The following is a 20,774-nucleotide window of genomic DNA, read 5'->3' on the forward strand; positions in this document are numbered from 1 at the left end:
ACAGGGAATAAGATCATTTCACAGCACTTTGCATTGCCTGTCTGTGGAGTTCCTCTCACTAAAACAACCTGATTTTGAAGCAGCTTGCTTGGCTGTGATAGAATTTAAGCCTCCACCACCCAGTCTGATCACAGTAAAAATCAGCAGCGTGTCCAATGCTGTGCTGGCTCCTGCACCCACCTCCATCCCTGGCGGCAGGAGAACTTGTTCACCACAAACAAGGCTTGGGTGGCATCTCCGGAGGAGCTTCCACAGCCTGAAGCTAGACACCTGCCTTACTTATAACACAAAGCCTGTCCCAGGAAATAAATAAATAAATAAATAAATAAAAAATCAGAACTGGCCACCAGCTTGTCCCGTCCTGCTCTACTTCAGGAGTCCAGGTTCTGTATTTCAGGATGCCCACCAGCTCACCACTTGAAGCCAACAGAGCTGATCTTCATATTAAATCAGGGGGGAACAGAGGAACACGGAGAACACTTGGTCCTTTGACCTGGACATCTGCATCTCCTTGAGCAAATGCAAGTTCATGATACTCACCCTAACCAGCATACAACCAAACCCCTTCCTTTCATTTACATTACAGTCAATTAATTTCCTTTGCCAATCTGCATATCTATTCATTCAGTAATGCAGATTCAAAGAGGCCGTGCCCAGTGAATTGGGGAGCTCCCTTTCTTTGGGAAAGCAAGTGTAACAGGAAAAAGGCAGAGAAAGCATGAGGAATACTGCCAGTAACTCAGCTGTTGCAGCCCCATTTCAGTCCTTTAAATTTATCAGCCATACTCTTTTCACAGGGCTGTGTATGAATATTGACCACAGGAGAAAAATCTATCAAGTGATAGGTTTGTGTGATGCATTAAAGGAAGTTCTGGTCAGAAGAAGCATCAAGATCCTGCTCTTCTCCAGCTCCTGGTGGTTTCTGAAGTACTTTCCCCCCTCCCTGTAAAGCCCCAGAAAACTTCAACCTGGATGAGTAGGAGAGGGAAAGGAAGAGAGTCTTTCTGCCACCTGAATTTGGAAGATGGCTTCCTTCAGCCTGGTTCTTACAAGGTCCGCTTAGCCCTGCTAAAAGGGAGAATAAAATTCACACCTAGCTTTCGTTATGTGACTGCGACAGTGGAGGCACTCGGATGTCCTGGTTGCAGTGCAGGAACCTCAGCAGAGCAGAGCTCTGAAAAATGATAACGAAAGACGTTGTAAACACAGTGTCTTAGGGAAGGGACACGACAGGTTACCCTGGAAGGAACCCCCCTTGCCTCAAGGAGAGTTGAGTTATCCACTCCTGGGGGGCTCTGCTGCCACATGGAGCTGCAGCCACGTGCTTGAGCATGTTGTAATGCTAATCCCAAAGCATTTCCTGCAGAAATGATGCTTCAGCACCAGAAGAATCACTGTTTGGTGTTGACATGACATTCAGAATACTTCCAGGAAAAGTGATGCGCTGTTGCTTGAGGCTGATGGGACTACAATGCGGAGTTGGCAGCAAAACAGAAAATAATCCAGATTATTATTCTTCCCCCATTTATTCTACAAACACTTTTCCCCCCAGTGAGTTGTTTACCTCTCCTTTATAGTTACGGCCTTGTGACCTGTGAGCATTTTTATCTGTAACGTATTGCTATAGAAAGATGTGTGAGAACAGAAATAAAAGTACTTTTAGCACAGAGGGTTTCAGGCATATCTGAGAAACAGCCATATGTATTCCTCCAGTTGTAGGAAAGGCAAGCGGTCACTGAAGAACATAGTTGCTGTTAAATGTGATTACTTTCAGAGATTGCAAGCACAGTGCCAAAATTCATTCTTTAAATGTGAAATTACATCCTGGTGCCAGATACAAATAATTAACTCAGATGACAGTCGCAGAACATCTGAGAAACCATTAAAATAACAGAATTTAAATGGAATTAATTCACCTTCTGCACACACTGTGAGATTTCTACTGGAAAACGGAGAACTTTGCTCTTTCCTCAGGCGGTGTTTCGTCAACTGCAGATGCAATCAAAGCACTAAAGGAGTTTTCTTTTTCATTGCATGATTTTTCATACCAAATAGAGAATTCCTTGCCCTGATTATATATAAATAATTGGCGCTCAGGTATGTAACAGTTCACCAAAATACAGCTCCTAATCCAGCCCTGTGGCTGCGGCATGACAATTGAATTATCCACTAGACGTTATTCTGACACGTATTAGCAAGTAGAAATTTACAACATGTTTGTGGTAGAGCCTTAAGCCCACAGACAAAACAGCTGGTGGGGACGGGGCCAGCTGTAGCCTCTGCCCCTGGCAGACCTGGGGGCTGCGCCGTGGGATCTGGTCTGCTGCAAAGAGCAGAGCCTGGCCACAGCCAGCATCAAGAGCTGAAGGCATAAACATTTGTTGTATGGCACGACATTTAGGTGGAAAATTCTTCCACAGAGGAAGAAGGGATTATTTCCTGAACCATGATTTTTTTAAGATGATAGCAATTTAAATGTCTTCTCTAGACACACAAGTGTGCTCCATAGGAGAAAATCACTGCTTAGGCCTGGCCATGTAAGTAATGGAAAAGTGAATTTAGGGTTTGTCTGGCAGGATTCTACTAGATTCAAGGCAATGTAAACCTCTTCAAAACAATTTTGAGGTCTAATAACTTACATACTATTGCAAGGCAATTGGGAACATATCAGAAAAAATAAGTTTTGATGTTTCTGTACCTCAGCATTAACTAATATCAACCTCATGGAAAAAGGACACCCAGCTGAACAGAAATGATAACAAATGGAATTGCTTTTTAGCATCCCAAAGAACTTAGCAGAAAAACATGTATTACTTCTCAGAAAAAAAAGAATGGATTAAATTGTTTTCCAAAGGATGTATTTCTTCAACCATTAGGCTTCTTTAGATGTTATCTTAAAAGCTGTCTGAAATGACTGCAGAATTCTAATGGCTGCTTTATTAAATGTCATAGGGTTTTTCCACAAAGGGTATCTGCACTACTCTTTGGACCTCAGAAACTTATTATTTGAATAAGAATATTCTTAAATGAATGGACTGTTCAAACCACCACAAGTGACTTACAGTGTGGTAGTTCTGCACATTTCAAAAGATTAAAATAATAATAATAATAATAATTAAAAAAAAAAAAAAAAGCATAGGTGAAATCATTCTGTTACTGAGTCCAGGAATCCATCACCTTGCACAGGCTACCCTTCTGATTGCTGTTCTCTCTTAAATGCCTCAAATGTGAATCATCTGGCTCTGTGGTCACACCAGAGACATGAGAGGGAGAGAAGACTGTGTGTCTTTAATTCCATGTCTAATCTGATGTATTGTCATTTTTGGAATGGAATTATGTAATTCCATGGAATTACGTAATTCCATGCTGAGCTGATGTAGTCTTAAAATGTGCACCCTTTGGGACACTGTCTTCATGTCAGAAACACAGGGAGGACCTGAAGATGACCTCAACCTACACATCTCACCTGAACCATCCCAAATTTGACACTGAAGGAATCCAGGATTGTAGTCAGAAGCATCTTTTGGTTAGAAGTAATCTGCCATAAAATGGTGAGAGTTCCTCCAGGAGAAGATGGAGTCAGAGTTCTCATCAACTTTCCCCTTCCTTTGCACAGAACATGGGTAAAGGAGAGTCTTGCTGACCAAACTAAAACCTATTAAGTGGGATTTCCAGTGCCCTGGCTCAGCTGACAACTAATTTGTTTTGCCTTTGCCTAGCAGGGATTTTCCATGCAGTGGACTCTTGTTTGCTATGAAAGTCATCTGAGTATTTGTTAGTGTCATAGCCAGAGCCAGATGATGTTTATTCTGCTAACATCCAGTCGGGCTCCAGCAGCACTCATTGAGGTCAGGGCTTTATTTATAGAAGCAGATATACATTGAGATTCATTTTCTTTCCCTTGCTGTAATCTACCTAAGCTCATCCAAAATAGAAAGAAACATGCAGACATGCAAGTAATATACTAATTGGGCGGCATGAATTAGCACAACACCAAACCACTAGAAAAAAAAAAAAAAAAAAAAAAAAAAAAAGAAACGAACAACAACAACAACAAAAAACAACAGTATTTTAGCATAGCTGAGGCTCTTGTCTATTATTTCTCACAGGGATGGGAAGGGAGGGGTTTAAAAAAGAGAAATAATAAAGCAAAAAGCAAAAGCCACGAAGCAATGAAAATGTCCCAGCCTGTGGCAGAGCAGCTCTGCAATGCAAAATTCCTTCACCCAGATCTGCAAAGTGAAGTATTTCTTCCTCCTGTGCTCCCAGTCACTGGAAAAGTGCAAGAACCAGCGTGCAGAGGAGAGGTCCAGACAAGGCAAAGTAACAAGACTTAACGCGATTTACCTGAGGAAACTGAGAAGGCATTGTCAACGTACGAAGTCTGAGAGAAAGCAAAGCAGGAGACAAGCTGAAGGTAAAATCCCCAGGCAACAAGGCTGAGGGCAAACATGCTGCCTGCGCCCTGGGCAACTGCAGCCTGGAGGCGCAGCTCTGCTTTGGGGCTTGCTCACTCTCTACTCTGCCTCTGTCTGTCTTGCCTGCTCGCTTCCTCCTTCCTCGCTCGCTGCGGGATGCGTGTGTGTCTGTGTGTCTGCGTGTGTGTGTACGGCTCTCGACCGCTCGCTCTCTTGCCGTGCCTTTAGGAAGAAAGAATGCCAACCATTTCCCATTAAATCTTCTCCTTACACTAGGCACGGTTATATTTAACTCCTGTGCTGGATCAGTTGCCCCCATTGTGGATGTTAGCTGCTTAAAACGGTGGCGGGGGGGATTCTGTTTTGGTAACAGAAGCAAAAAGGCACTTTGGTTGATAATAATAATGAGCAGGAAAGGGAGAGATTAGAAACTGGACTATAAACAGCATCCCTCAGTACAGGAAACCAGACACCAATGTCGAGATGAATAAAACCCCTGATTGATCATCTTCTACAGGTCACTAATTGCCTTAATGAGAGAGATGAGCAGTGACCTAACATCTGTTTATAACTGGGGGTGTTTGCATATGCTTACACTGTACGTCTTCAGCTGAGGGATGCCACCGAGGCTCCACAGCCACGGACCAGATCATTATTTAGCATTTAAGAGAAAACGAAAGCATCACTAGTAGTTGATCAGACGCTGTGTGACTGCAAAGAGTTTAGTGACAGGGTGCAACAGGTGGAAGAAACAATAAAGTGTGCCATTAGGAGGTGACTGAAACGCAGTCGGCTCTGGGGGTGGTGGCAACCGGTGCAACACACAGCGCCGTGGGAGGAAAACAAACCTCTTGCTTCTGAAAAGCAGTGTGTGCCTTTGTTACCTGCACAAAAGAGTGGTGTTTCTGTGCTTTGTTCCAACTGGCAATAAGTTTCTGTCATGAGAAGGGTTCTTCACATGTTCCCTTTCCGCTTGGGATCTGACAGCTGTTTCCATTAAAAGCAGAGGTACTCATTGGTGTGAAAACCATCATTATTCGTGCCCTCCCAGATGGAGATGTTCGTTGCACACTGCTTATTTGTCTCCTGAGATAAACAGGGGAATCTTTTGGATTAATTACAGAATTGATTTTTTGTGTTCACTTGAGAAAAATTACTTACTGACAGGGACAGTGATGTATTCCCTCGGGTGATAACTCTTACTGCACACTACTAAAGGGCAAAGCGATGTATCTGCACAATTCTAGTTAAACTGTCTTGCCTTTTAATAGTCCCTGTAGCATTTATCATGACAAGCCCTAAGTATATAAGACAAATGACAAGTTGCCTGATTATAAGGATAAGCAGTGGACAATCCCCACCCTAGAAGCCTGCATGAACACTGGAAAAACTCCTCAGAAGTTTAAATGTCATGATTTTATCAAGATTCACCTCTGAAAATTTTTGACCAATTCTTAGTGAAAGCAATGGCCGAATAATTTCAAATCCTCCTGAAATCCTCCTATACTCTTGTAGCAATTGAAAACTTGGTAGAAATTTGCAGTACAAAATACATTCTGTTTGAAAAAGAAATTAATGAATCCAATAATACTGCAAAGAACCAAGATCACCCATATTTTTCCCCACCTCCACCACCCTGTTATCAACTTGAATTCTTGTTTCTCCAGAATACAACAGAAATGCAAGATCGGGTAATAACATTGTACTTGAAGAATAATGCAAGGAATTCTATCACAAACCACATCCATTCTTGTAACTGCTAAAAATGAGGTAGGAACAAGGAATATGCCTCTTCCTTGCAAGGGCAAGTGCTTTACTGGAGGTGGTCAGGAGGGATACAAAAAGCCAGGGCTGATTCTAGGTTCCTAGGAAATATAGTTAGCTTTGTGTGGTAGTTTTACCCTGCTGAACTCTACCACAACTGCTCTCTCACTCTCCCTCCTCAAAGGAAAAGGATGAGAAAATACAATGAAAAAGGCTCAAGTGTTGAGGTAAGGACAGGGAGATGGCTCAGCAATTGTCATCAAGGGCAAAACAGACTCAGTATATGGAAATTAATGTATTTTATTCCTGAATAGATTAGAGCAGTGAGAAAATAAAAGCAAACTAAAACCTTCCCTCCATCCACTGTTTTCCACCTCCTCCCACTGAATGGTGCAAGGGAATGGGAAATGGGGCTGCGGTCAGTCCCCAACACTTATCTCCACCATCCCTCACGGTCCCTCTCTGCCCCTGCTCCCCGTGGGCTCCCTCCCATGAGATGCCGTCCTTCCCGAACTGAGCCTGCGGGGGCTGCCCACAAGCAGCAGCTCTTCAGGAACTGCTCCAGCACGGCTCTGTACCACGGGGCCCATCCCCCAGGAGCAAACTGCTCCAGCACGGGTCCCCCACGGGCAGGTGGCAGCTCACCCCAGAACCCCTGCTCCTGTGTGGGCTCCTCTCCACGGGCTGCAGTTCTGGCCTGGGGCCTGTTCCTGCGGGGGCTCTCCATGGGCCTCAGCCTCCTCCAGGCCGCATCCACCTGCTCCACCGGGGGCTCCTCCACGGGCTGCAGCGTGGAGATCTGCTCCGTGTGGGACCCATGGGCTGCAGGGGGACAGCCTGCTCCACCAGGGGCCTCTCCACAACCCACAGGGGAACTGCTGCTGCCTGCCTGGAGCTCCTCCTGCCCTCCTGCTGCACTGACCCTGGGAGCTGCAGGGCTGCTTCTCACCCCTCTCTCCCAGCCACTGTTGTGCAGCAGTTCTTCTTTCTGTTCAATCTGCCTCTCCCAGAGGCCCAACCAGCGTTGCTCATGGCTTGGCTCAGGCCAGCAGCAGGTCCCTTTTGGAGCCAGCTGGAGCTGGCTCTGATCTGGCATGGGGCAGCTGCTGGGCTCTGCTCACAGAGGTCCCCCCTGTAGCTCCCCTACTACCAAAACCTTACTATGTAAACCCAATACAGTTTGCAGTCAATTTTTCAGTAGAAACTGTTGGTCCACCTTTTTCCCTGTGGAAAACCCTGGTTAAACATGGATGTTTTGTCAACATTCCCCTCCCTTTTGACTTGACATCCCCACCACTCCAAAGTCTGAGCCTGCTTGACTTGAAAGCTCTCAGCCAATGCAAAGGAAAGCTCTGTAGGCACACACTGTGCTGAGGAAAACATCAAAGGAGATGCTCAGATTTTTATTTGAACAGTGCTGGCAAGGTTGCTGATGGTTTCAGTGGGAGAGGAATGAAGTCCCATGGAAATAAAATGGACAATAGCTGTGGGCTTTTTGCTTTTGACTTAGTCAAGTGACCGTGTACACGACTGACACTCAGTGCTAAGTGGCGCTCCATGCCAGATGACAAGGATGCACACCTGGCTGCAGGGCTTGTCCCTGACCTCTGTGGCATTGGCTCACGTGATGGAGATGATCCCGAGGAGGGGAAGTGTCACGTAGCAGAGTGAGTCTTACATGGTGTGAGAAACTCGACAGACGTGCTTTCCAGTCCCCTGAGCTATTGATCAGCTGTGAACTTGTTCAGCCAAGCAGTTCATTTCCCCAGCTATTCCCATGGGCCCACAAAGTCAATGATGGAAAGCTTCTGCTCCCTTCAGAGAGAGCAGCATCAGATAGTTAAGGCCAATGCTCTGAGAACATAAGTCCTTGTTTCTATCTTATAAATAGTAATTAATAACAAACCTGGATTATTTTCTTCCTTCTATATTCACTGCAGCTGTTATGGGTGGTGGTGTGAAAATCCACATAAAAATGACTTAATTCTGCAGCCGCCAATAACCTATAAAAATATGGGAATAAACACTTATTTATTTATTTTATTTTGCTCTGAAATTGTGCAGCTGCTAAAAACAAAGGAATTTTATACTGCATGATTCTTACTCGTGTCTCACCTAGAACTGGTACTCTAATACCAGCAGTGCTACATACTGAATGGAAATACAGTGGTTTCAGAGGTATTTTTATTTCGGATGCCAATAGCTTAAGAAAGAAACACAGTAAAGTATTGACACTCTGCAGTTTCCAAGTCTCAGAAGATATCACCATGACAGAAAGTGAGAACAAAGTCTGAAGGACTTGACTTTAAAAATCTTTCTACAATGTGAACTCCAGAAACCACAATGTCATCTGACATCTAATGCTCAAAAATAAAGAATACCACAGTGTTATTACAAGCAATCAACTACAGTTTTAAAAATCCTAGTTTGAATAGATACTGTAACAGCTAATAAAATATCAAAAACCAACTAGCAGAAGTTACACATTGAGGGGAAAAAAAAAAAAAAAAAAAAAAAAAAAAAGCCTGAACAGTTTATGGGTTTGCCTGCTGTTGCTTGATCTCTTCACCACAAAGATGACCTTAGAAGTGGATGGAAGACTCTGCTGATCATTCCTACCATACAAACATACTTTATGGGCCTATCTTTCCTATGCAAGAATTAATGAATATTTGTTAAAAAAAATGCTTTTTTCTCAGTCCTATCCATTTTCTGTTGGCAGATCCTTCATCAGCAAACCAAAGGAAAATGAATGTAGTTCAGATAAAATATCATCAATCTCAGGGTCCAGTATGAACACAGTTCTAATTAAAAGGATAAGGATAATTGAGATTTTCTAGTTCAAAAGGCTGGATGCTCTTCTGCTGAGTGGGCCAAAGGTAAAACAGCAACCCAGTGTTAATGCAATAATTCAATAACAGAGGCTGTCTGCAAAGTAGTACAGAAGAATTCTGCTCATTCAATTAGTGTGGGAGATAGAGAAGATTTTTTATAATTATGTCGTCCTTGCAAAACTTGTTAGTTATTTAGCAATGATTGGTTTTCACAATAAAAATATCTGGTCAAGTTCACACACTTGCATCATTCATGCCTAACATTTAGATTTAGTACTTGGACAACATAGCTAGCATTACTTTGGAAGACATTATTATCTACAAGAACAGAGGCAACTGCTGAAGTGAAAATGAAAACTGTAAATGCTGGAAAACAGAGAATGGCTTTGTCATTTCCTTGCTGATGAGTTTAGATTTATTTAATTCTAAAGTCCATATAGGACCAGACCCACAGACTGAGCAATGAAGTAAATTCAGCCATGTGGGAAAGTTCTGACTTCACAGCGTCTCTTGTGCTGGTCACCCAGGAGGGTACCAGGTCACTGTGCAGCTGGCCAGCCAAATGCAAGACGGTGCTAGGAAGTCTTCAGATGGATGAGCACATCCTAAGGGCAGCACGTTGATGCCTAGCAACTTCCCACAACAACCCTTTTGGCAAATTCGTCACTTAATAGATGTTTTATACATCGCACAGTAAGCAGTGGCCTTCTGTCCTCCACTTCTCCATGTATCTCCACTTGCAGAGATACAAAACTAGTTAGAGAATTTCACTTATTTTTACACCTTTCAGAGATTATTTGTCTTCAGAGCAGCCCAACTCTCACCACATTTTTAGTTCTCAGATCCAAACTCTAACTTTGTACCTTTAGACCTGTTTCAAAGGCTCAATCTTTCACTTTTTTTCTTCCATGATTAATTCCCATGCATGCTTTTTCATGCCTTTTTTTTTTTTTCCTCCCATTGATTGATAACGGAACAAGCTACAGCATAGAAGAGTTATGAACATGATTAAACATTATGGGATAATGCCAAGTGACTTCCATCAAAGCTATCAGAAGAACTACACTGTGGCCTTCTAATGTTGGAAGGCAGAACAAAACAAAACAACTTCTAAACAATAATTCAGCTGCTGACCTTTATAACATTGCTCTTTTAGACCTTGTTTTTCAAATTGCAACTCATTTAGCATTTGCTGTGGGGTTGTATAAAATTCTGTACAACAGCGGGGCCGTTCGAGGCAGAAATGCGTACATCCATAAAGCAGCTTTTGTTTTTGCAGAAAGCCTGTGCATATCTACAATGCAAGTGTTTGCTGTAAAGGAGCATACAGTCAGAAATCCCATGGAGATGCAGAACGGGAGCTACTAGATGGTTATTTGGTGCCTGTGTAGCATGTCCAGCGTGTTCTCTTTGTGCTTTATCTGCTGCACAGGAGCAGACCACCATGCGGGACAAACTCAATACTCGATGCTTCTTAGATGTGATGCACTCATCACGCATGCATCTAGAGGAAATTGAAATAGTTTTCAGTGTAATTTTTCATCTTATTTTATTTTGGGTTGTCTATTTGCTGTTTTTTACTTCTATTAGTGAAGGTCTGCAGGAGTTGCTGCCTGTACTTGTATCACTGCAGTGCTGCTGGAGGCATAGAACAGAAGAGGATCTGGCAGTAATTGGCTCTCATGACTCCTACTTGAGTGATTTATCATCCACCCTGCCAAGAAGCCCAATCAATTAAACACCACAAAGCACAATTTTCTTTTTTCCTCTGTGAATATTCTTACTTTAATGGTCACTCTGGTCTCCAGACTCTCCATGGCAGAGTGCTACGTGGATGTGGGCAGTGCAGCACCTGCACCTGCTATCTGTACTGCACCACGAAGATGTAAGCAAACAGAGCTGAACACCAGGGCATACACCTTGGAAAACACCCCTCAACATTGGCACTGCAGCTTTCTGCAGAGGATCCCTACTAGGTGAGTGGCCAGAGCACCCCCATTCAGGAAAAGATTTGATAATGACTGTAACCTCAGGCATCCAAGTGAAGTCAATGAAGCTGCTCCTGAAATCAAGCATGTGCCTGGGTGCCTTCCCACATTAGGGCCTGAAAACAAACAAACAAACAAACAAACAAACAAACAAACAAGCAAAAAACCCCAATATATTATTTTTAAAATACCGATGCCTAATTTTCTGATGGGTGGTGTTCCTCTCCTTTCACAGATTCCTCTGGACACTAAACACTGAGGGATCCTGTGCCCTGCAGAACGCCAAACCAGCAGTAGATCTGGTGAGCGTGCGTGGGGCTCTGCTCAGTGGTAGAGAATAAAACTCACTGCTTTATTGAAAGTCTTGACCAAAAAACTAACATCTTAAAACTGAGCAGTTACAAAGAAATGGATCTCAGTAGAACCCTAGGAAGAATTAGAAGCATGTTTCCCAATATGCTTGGCTTTTTTTTTTTTTTTGAAGATAAAAAGCGAATGGATGGCCTCAAGTGCTGGCCATGACACTATGGCAAGCAGAACTCCTGTGCAGAATAAACGAGACTGCTCTGGAACTGCACTTGTCAGGCAGCGCACACCCCCACTTTAAACCTGCTGTGTTTCTGTAAGGTGATGGCAGATTTCAAAGGCTGCTGGGTCAGGTAGAGAGGCTTTGCCTTTTTACAGTGCTTTAAATTTCGAAGCCCAGGCAGTACTCTTATTGTGGCAGCACACAAGACGGTTGGGCACTGCACATTGCACAGTCATTTTGGTACACCAGAGTTGTCGTCTCCTAAACACAGGATGCAGCTGAGCCTAATTAAACCAGACAAATGCATTTTCCAAGCTCCCTTTGCAGAATTAAGGAACTATAATTATGGCTGTGCTAGCATTTCCATTTTAAAGTCCTACTTTTGAAGGTTCACTCATTTGTATTAAAGACATCCTTGCCAAGTGGCAACTTGGCACACGGGGATGAAAACTTTGAGCTCTAACACTAAGCTCAGTAATCAAGGTCTCACGGCTTTCAACTACCTAGAATGAGGCCGAGGGTGAGCTACCTATTTGTGGTGGTATAAAATACCTGGTAGGGTTGAAATGTTCATTTTTCCTAAGAGGATTTTTACTGCTTTTCTGAGCACTTGAATGTTATCCCAGTCTTTGCAATGAGCAGGTTTGTGGCCCGTCTAACCCAGCCGTGCCACCTCGCTGTAACAAGGATGCATTGCCTGCAACTCGAGGCATGCCTTCAACTCCACGGGTTTTGATATCAGCACTTCCCAGGGCCAAGGTCTATAAACTGCCATACGTGCACGTTATCTTAATGACAGCGTCAAGGATACAGATGACAAGTTCTTCATGCGCTCTTTAAGAGTGCCAACTTTTTTTTTTCTTCTTCTAATGTGTTGATTTCATCAGAGAGAGACTTTTATCCAGACACCGCGGAGCTCTAGCTTGGGCGCGTGCCTGAGGGCACGTTGTCACTGCGGATGCAGGGTGGTGTGGAAGTACACAAACCTGTTGCAGCCACCACACAGCGAGCAGAAGGGCCTCTGCGCCTGACAATTCAGCTCCTAGGTAGGGTTGCAGGTTATGCTTTTTCATGCTGCAACAGCTACAGTCAGTCATTGCACAGAAACCATGCCCAGGAATGCAGTGATTGCTTTCTGGAAGCAAGAGGCACACAGACTGATGTTGCTGTGTACATTTCAGGTGTAAAAAGGCTCAGCTTGGGTCTTCCACTATTTCCTCTTTTGGTAGCATTGCCAACACTAGAGAATACAGGCAAATCTCCCATCAGCTCTGTGCAAAGATGTTCTAAGTTGCTGACTTTCGTATGTTCATGGTCATTTATACAACCCTAGATCGACACCTAATGCATTCTGTCAACTCCAAAACACAGCAACTCAAGCTCAGTCTTAAAAGCATCCAACTTCGTTGCATCCAACTTAGAGTTTTATCCAGGATATTATACAATTGCTCAGACTGCTGAAGCTAAGTCAAAAAAGTCTGGAATTAACCATTCTATGTAACATATTCAGTGGTGTATTTCCTTATGTTTTCTCTCTGTCCTGTAAACACCAATGAAAACCAAAAATTCTACGGAGCATTAACTGAAGCAAGCAAATTGTCATTCTATTAATTTCTCTTACTTATTTCTGCACTATTTCAGGCAGCCTAGAGATTCCTGGAAAGAACAGACACTGAAATCATTTTCATTTATATTAGCATGTGCCATAATTAGCTTGAAGGGTCTGCTTTACTGAGGGCCTCTTTAAACCTCGTCCATCTGGTTTCAATCAAATCACCAAAAGAAACAGCAAATGTCCCCTTCAGAATAGCTGTTTCTTGCTCATTACGGTATCCAGTTATAAGTAAATAAATCAGAAGTTACATTGCCTCTATGTTGTTACAGTGATCACCTCTGATATCTGGTCTGGTCTCAGAACATCACTAAGTAGCAGGGTGACAAGCACACTTCTCTACGTGCTTTTCTTATGCTTTTCTTATTCCGCTTGTTGGTCATGGGTTTGTGACAGGCCCCTTTTGTGCATGCCTGTGTCTTCTCTTTGTGCAGGACAATTGCCGCTGGCCTGAACTGCTGAGTTTCCCAACCTGAGCAGGTTGCTGTAAGAAAAGCTTTAATGGAAACTAAACTAGTGATTGATGGAGGTCACCCGTAACAGGTATACCAAAACTTCAAATACTTTTTATTTACCTGAAAAAAGACTCAGAACCGTGCCTTATTTGAACACAACTTCAACAGAGTACATTACACTCAGTACCTCTTCCTCAGCTGATGCCCTGGCATTTTATTCCTCTTGAGTTTGGTGCCTTGTGATTATTCAGTTCCTTTAATTCTGTGCTCTAGCCTTGAAGAAAAATTTCACATTGGGTAAAGCCATACGGGCCAGCACCCCCTAGACCTATGAGATTTGTCGCTCTTGCTCCTTTTAATAAAACAGGGACACTTCAGAGATATTTTCTTCCTGTCTCAACTCTGAAAAAATTATTGGCTTTCATACAGTTTCAGCCACCTAACACCCCCCTTAGAGGCAACTCCATGGTGTAAGACATAGTATAAAGCAGGTAAGCTATATAAACAAAATAGCATGAATTTCACCTTCCTTGACAAAATTTCCTTTTCCTTTCTATAAACAGAAACTATGTTTGTCCTTCTGAAAAAACACTCAAACCCTTTATAATTACTACAACCTGAGAGTTTCTATTATATCACGACATTAGTCTAGTTTAAAGCTATCAGAAATGCAGTGCTAATTCTTTTCTGAGCTTCTCAAAAGCTCAGTGGCATCCCAACTAATGTTATCAATTATGTTATCACCTCTCCACAGTTTCAAATTCTCTACTTTATATTTTGCAGCTGCCTTGACTTATTAAAATGAACTACGCATATTATTGTGGTTAATCATCAAGTTTTCTACAATCCAAGTTAAACTGATTTCCTACAGCTGACACAAAATGTTAATATAATTCAAGTACTCTTGCTAAGGAGAAACACCATGAAAATAATTTTTATTAATTTTTAAATATAAAACAAGTATTTCTGCATTTGCTTCTCCAGGACAAATGATCTCCCCTCTGGTCAGTCCCAACATTATCTCTTATGAACATTTTACATTATCATAGTGCAGTGTGTTTAATCAGTTAAACACATTAACATCAATTAACATATTTAAATCAGTTTGTGGAAAGTTATAAGGAAGAATGAAACAAAATCTGTGCCAAGATCCAATGTCGTTCCACGCTCCCTACAAGAGACCCCACGAACACAGCAACTTTGCCATCTCAGCAGTCCTACACCTGAGTTTTCACATGCCACGTGGTTATTGCCAAACACACAGCAGGTAGTGTTATCTCCAGTAGTCTGCAGTACTCGCTCACGTCAGGTAGAAGTGCGTAGAGCTAATACTCTGCCTCACAGTAACCCACAACCTCCTGCCAGACCCAGACTGAAGTGTAAGAACAAGCTAAGTTTTTTGCAGCAAATCTAACTGTAGCAGAGAGAAAGAGCTACTTTTAAAGTTCAAGCTCTAAGTCAGATTGTCAGATGCAAGGTGAAAACACAGTAGATAGAGACTCAAGTAGGCCAGTCTCCACTCTGTAAAATCTCAGCTCTGTATCACAGTCAGTGGGAGCTGGACACTAAGTTTCTATACAGTCAGTACAGTGTATGGAAGAGCCTTTGTTGCACAATTGAACAGGCACAGGGCAGTTACTTTGTGAATCCAGCCAAACTAAGCATTAAGCTCCAGTTAACATTCATTTTCTTTTCTTATTTTTAAATGCTTATAAGGATATACAGCCTGTGAATCCTGGAAAGCTCATTAATAAGTTCAGTCCCATTTTCTGCCTACAGGGATGATAGTGCTTTTGCAAAGAACAAACAAAATTTTAGTGTTTTTTGTTGTTGTTGTTGTTTGTTTGTTTATTTTTGTTTTTCCTGCAAGCAGCAGAAGCCCCAGTTAACAGGCCATCAAAACCCAAGTGCAACAGACAAACTCAGTCCTTGAGTAGGCTCACGTTTTTGATACACTACTTCTACCTGGAGTAGAAGCTGAAAAAGCATCATGTAAAATTATGAAGCAACCATCTCCCCTGTGGGCTTCAGTGCACAACAAGGCCAATGAGCACTTTCATAATAAGATACTTCATTTTGCTCATTACAAGATCAGGTCTCAAACAAGTAGCATGATGGTCAGTTAAAAATGAAGCTACTGTAATTGCACACTTTGGTGTTTCTAACAGTAAAAACCATCACCTTATTCCCTTCTTCCAGAGCTATGATAATTTAGATATTAATTCACAAATCTTGGTGGATATGAGTAAAAGAAAAATTACACAGTTTTATCATCAGTGATTCTGTGCAATCAGCTTAGAAAGCCTAGTATGCATTAAAACATGTCTTGTTCATTGTACAGTTACCTAATTTCAGCACTTAAAGATTACTTTAATATCTTTTTTTTTTTTTTTTTTTAAATCCCATCATTCCACTGTTTATGTAAAAGAATTGTACTGGTTTCACTTCAGGAAACCAATTTAGTTTTCCTTAATGCATCGCTTTGCACCACAATTAACTTCATCTTCTTTTACAAGTTTGATCGAGTAAGCCAGGGAAATTCCTGGAAGCCAAAAAGAGAATAAAATACTTATCAGAATGGGCAGACAGTAAGAGGATCATGATACAAATATGTACTACCAGATGGAATCTACAAGACATAAATAAAGACTGCTCAGAAAAGCGTTTTGTCTCATTTTGTCAGGAATGGGAAGAAACAACTGTCATGCCTGGGAAGAGTCATTAAAGACTCTAGGCATCAGTAAGAGCCAACGAAGAAAAAAACAAGGAAAGAAGACAATGCAGTGCAAAGGCACTGATTCTGCCATCTCCCAACTCCAAAGAGAATCTTCGAGAAGCCTTTCAGCCATCTGCCTTCTCTGCAGTTTCTGACTACTTAAGAAAGGCAAACACATAAATACCTGTTTCTTCCTGTCAGACTGTGGATCAATCATTACATTTATAAGAGAAGGTGTTTGCTTGTCAGTCACACTTGCTTTCAGAGCTTTCTGCAATTCTTCTGGTGTTTTAACAAAATATCCTTTACCACCAAACGCAGACATAATTTCCTCATAGTGTGAATTTGGCAGGAGAGAAACTGGAGGTACACTGCAGTGAAACAGAAAACTCTGAGAAATAGCAGGGAAGAATCGCCAGGTTGACCAATTTAATTACTTCAGCACAGCAATTCTAAAGTACACGATTATTATTGTTCTGGACTGATGAATTCTTCTGGGCTGGAGGAACTGTTTCCTATACCACTTAAGCTATGCTTAGAGTCACGTTTTCATCTGGAGAAACTCTTGAGTAGGCTTGTAGCCTACTAGTTCAGGGCACAGGGATCTCAGCTCCAGAAACAGAAGCCCAGCGTATACTTACAACACAGGCCTTGGGTAGTTTGGAAGACCATTGTCATTTTGGAGGTCATCCCACTATGAACTCTATATCCTGCTGGGCCTGAGCTGCTACTGGAACCTGAGATGACTAACGGAGTGTCATTTCTCTGCTAGACAGTTGCATAAACAATAGTCTGTAATTAGGTTGATTCCTCGCCTTTGATAACTAGTTTTATTTATTTATTTATTTATTTATTTATTTTTTACACAAACTAACTCTAGGACTTATGTTCACTTCATGAAAAATTTCAATCTGAATTATAAAGCATTAAAAGTGAACAGAATGACTATTTTGGTCATTTCTTCCTTAATTAACAAGACACTGAAGATGCTCACCATGTAGCAGGATCTCCATATTGTAACATCTCTTTCCAGTTATCCGCATTCAAACCAGTGTAAATCCCGTTGTTGTTTACCACAATAATCAGGATTGGCAAGTTGTATCTACAGAGAGATATTTGGGAGATCTTTGAAATATCTGTACCTTTCTGCAAGGTGTTGAAAGTGTTACTTTTCATTATAGATAAAATGAAGAATTAAAAAAATCACTTTCACCTGAAACATGACCTACTTGTCACTGGTAACAACACATAGTCAAAAATGACTACGGATATTGTCTGGCTTGTTTTCATGTGTCTTAACTGAAGTGTATCCTATAACAGCAGTGTTCTTGGCCTTCTAGTTCAATTGATCCAGGCAGCATATGAAGAGCAAAAACCAGTTTTTTTTGAGCAAAAACCAGTTACCTGCAAATTGTTTCCACTTCCATCCCAGAAAATCCAAAAGCACTATCTCCTTCTATGCAGATGACTCGCTTTTCAGGTGTTCGGTCCTTAGCTACCAGTGCAGCTGCTATGGCAAAACCCAGTCCAACTCCCATTGTTCCAAAAGTACCTGCATCAAGCCTAAAGGTGAGAACATAGAATTACTATCTCTAAGTTCACGTAAACTTTTCAGTTAATCCACAATTTATCTTTAATTTTAATAATTACTCATATACTATTCCAATATCGTTTCATAAACGATTAGTTTGTTTGGATACCAGATGTATGGATTATTAATTTAAACATCAAATAAGACTGAGAATTATTTGAGACAAACATCCTAGAACTAATTAAAATTGAGAACTCTCATACACTAGTGGTATTACAATAAAGAAAGACTATTCTTATATGCTTTTAGCTTGCATAGTAACAGTATTTCAAAAACATTCAATTACTCTAGAGATAGGCAGACTACATGAAATCTCTCTGTATTTAATTCTTTGAAAATGTAACTAGAAGTCTGAAAGCCATCAGTTAAATAATGCGGTTCAAACTTTAGTCTTCTGTTCAACTTTTGAAATCAAATTGCAATCTGTAATTAAGTTAGATCATTTCAGTCAGAAGCACATAATGGAAACAAAAGTACACGAAGAACTAGATTACTCTAGGGTTAACTTCTCCTATTTGCTTTCAGACATGCGCAATTCAATATGAACCCAATTTACTGGGTTCATACTGAGCCCTTATTTTAAAAAGGAGAAAAAATGCAAACCCTTCCCCCAACTTTACTGGAACCTTTGGGGTTTTGTTTTGTTTACAAAGAAGTATTTAGGTTCATCTAGGACATGTTACTTTCATGAAAAGGCTTTAAGCTTCCCAGTCAGATCAGAAGGTTCATCTCACCCAGGGAGAACTTTTCACCCCCATCTTCAAGAAACGACACTTAATTCTTACCTATAATCATTCTGTGTGGTACAGCTTTAATAAATACACATGCACATTTCTGAATTTCAGTGCCTGCATTTTAGGTACACAGGTTTGCATGAAAGTGTGTTCGATATATAATTCAATTTTCAAAACAAGCTTGTTCTTCGTAAGTATTCCCTGTTCTTTAAGTGTTGTGTTTCAAAGAAAAACTTGTTTTGCATGAATTCTTTTTAACATGAGATTCCATACTACTATTCTTATTTTAAATCAGTATTTACCATACCCTTTGGGCACAGAAATAAGCATCTACACTGGAGAATTTAGTATGACGCTCCTCACTCACTTTCCACAAAAGAGAGTGAGAAACTATCTTCCCTCTGCTGCAGAGCACACAGGTCACAGGGAATTTGAAATCTCTGACAGGCATCAGTATATGAGTGGATAACTTCCCTTTACCCAACATATGTTTATTTTGTTTAGCGACTTTAAAAAGAATTATGAAAATTCTGGACCATCATATTTCTCAGTTAAATGAAAACATTTATATAAAAACCTAGTCTGTTGCATGAGCACAACTAAGAAAATACCACACCTTTGACGGGGATAATAATTAGGAAGCATAGTTCGTCCGATGTCCATGGTGTTGGCTCCCTCACTTACTAAAATGCTGTCCTTGGGTATCAGTTCTCTGATGTGATGAAAGACTGTGTAGTAATTCATAGGCAGGGATTTCTGTAATGCTAATACCTTAAAAATAACAAAATATAGAGTAAGGTGCAGAATTGAGATACGTACATAATACTATGGTACTATGCTAGGTAGGGATGAACTATTTGGCATTCCATGCTATATTTCAAGGTCACTTGTGCTTTATTCTGGTGACAACATTTATCAGAGGAGCATTCTGGTCAGCAACCTGCTCCCTTGGCTGGCCCGTCATTAACAGCAACCTATTAAACCCAGTTTAACCTGAGTGACACATGATTTTTTCCACACACAGGTTTCACTGTTGATAACTCTAAATGAGTTGCCATCTCTATGGTAGGAGGAAGTTCAAAAGGCTGAACTGCTACAATTGATCTAGTTTAAATCCCACCTTGGAAAAAAGCACCTGAACTTGCAGAGTAAGAGTTGTATAAAGTTAAGCATACGTTAACTGTCTGTGGTATTTTGGCTTGAGAAGCTACTTACAGTTAATAGAGATTGTTTCCACCAGCCTTGCTTTGGACATTAATGTCCAAATTAACTGAGAAGTTTGAATGTAGAGCAGTGACAAAATTATGTATCAGTATCTTATCAGTATCAGTAACAGGCAAGAAAACTCCTGATTTCTTTAATATAACCATACCTTTGATCTTTCCTCATTGTTCTTTATTTTCTCTCTCAGTTTCTTCCACCACTCTGAATTAGAAGGATATTTCAATGGTCTTTTGCTGAATTCTTCTAAAAGCTGGAACAACATTTGAAATGTTGCAAATGTCTTTCAGTACATATAAAAATACCACAAGCATCAAGAATGTTATCAAGAAGGATCCCTGCACAAACCAAGATCTTTAACATTTAACTTGGGATGCATAGCTTGGATACGTTGCGGGAAACATGCCTTTCCTTGTTTTTGTTTTTTTGTTTTAAACTGGTAACTATATAAATCAGAAGAAATTAAGGTCAAAAAAAAGGAGAACACCTGACATTACATTACCTGCTTAGTCACGGCATTTATGTCACCTAGTAAAACTGCAGCTGGTCTCACATTATTCCCCAGCTCTTCTGCACAAATATCAATCTGCATTTCAAAAAGAAAGACCCCTGTTAACTCAGAGATATTATAGGGATTTTTTTTTTCCAGTTCAAGTGAGGAACATTATCTGACTGTCTTTATACATTGTTTTGGCTGTACAAATAAATTCCCCTGCCTTTTACTGAAATGACATCAGGAAATGCTTTATTCAAAGTGAAATTAACTCTTGACAGTGAAAAAAGTGACTCTAAATGAGATTAAAAAGTATTCTTGCATTTTTTTTAGATAAAAGAAACAGAAGAAATATTGATTTCAAAAGTAAAAAAGAAAACTAGTTTTTTTTTTTTAAAAAAAAAAAAAAAAAAAAAAAT

General features: G+C 40.9%; 2 protein-coding genes and 1 long non-coding RNA gene across 5 annotated transcripts in view; 1 reads left to right on the forward strand and 2 right to left on the reverse strand.

Moving 5' to 3' along the window:
- The window catches only part of COLQ (collagen like tail subunit of asymmetric acetylcholinesterase), a 40,430-nt gene extending 35,809 nt beyond the window's left edge, over window positions 1-4,621 (reverse strand). Inside the window, exon 1 of one of the 3 annotated variants that reach the window (XM_035318042.1) lies at window positions 4,348-4,621. In XM_035318042.1, coding sequence (XP_035173933.1) covers window positions 4,348-4,453 — 106 coding nt within the window. In that variant the 5' untranslated portion in view covers window positions 4,454-4,621. The remainder of the gene's footprint in view (window positions 1-4,347) is intronic. The other 2 variants (XM_035318041.1, XM_035318043.1) reach the window with 2 other exon arrangements.
- Window positions 4,292-13,690, forward strand: LOC118162090. Its single transcript, XR_004748285.1, has 3 exons — window positions 4,292-4,417; window positions 12,423-12,579; window positions 13,580-13,690. It is a non-coding gene; the product is annotated as an uncharacterized LOC118162090 (long non-coding RNA).
- A 2,239-nt stretch (window positions 13,691-15,929) lies between these two features.
- HACL1 (2-hydroxyacyl-CoA lyase 1) overlaps window positions 15,930-20,774 on the reverse strand; it is an 18,777-nt gene continuing 13,932 nt past the window's right edge. Inside the window, exons 11-17 of the mRNA XM_035318040.1 lie at window positions 20,365-20,448; window positions 20,014-20,115; window positions 19,258-19,412; window positions 17,721-17,879; window positions 17,311-17,418; window positions 16,501-16,687; window positions 15,930-16,142 (exon numbers count right to left, since the gene is read on the reverse strand). Coding sequence (XP_035173931.1) covers window positions 16,110-16,142; window positions 16,501-16,687; window positions 17,311-17,418; window positions 17,721-17,879; window positions 19,258-19,412; window positions 20,014-20,115; window positions 20,365-20,448 — 828 coding nt within the window. The 3' untranslated portion in view covers window positions 15,930-16,109. The remainder of the gene's footprint in view (window positions 16,143-16,500; window positions 16,688-17,310; window positions 17,419-17,720; window positions 17,880-19,257; window positions 19,413-20,013; window positions 20,116-20,364; window positions 20,449-20,774) is intronic.

Source organism: Oxyura jamaicensis, chromosome 2 (genome assembly GCF_011077185.1).
Source record: "Oxyura jamaicensis isolate SHBP4307 breed ruddy duck chromosome 2, BPBGC_Ojam_1.0, whole genome shotgun sequence".
NCBI lineage: Eukaryota > Metazoa > Chordata > Aves > Anseriformes > Anatidae > Oxyura > Oxyura jamaicensis.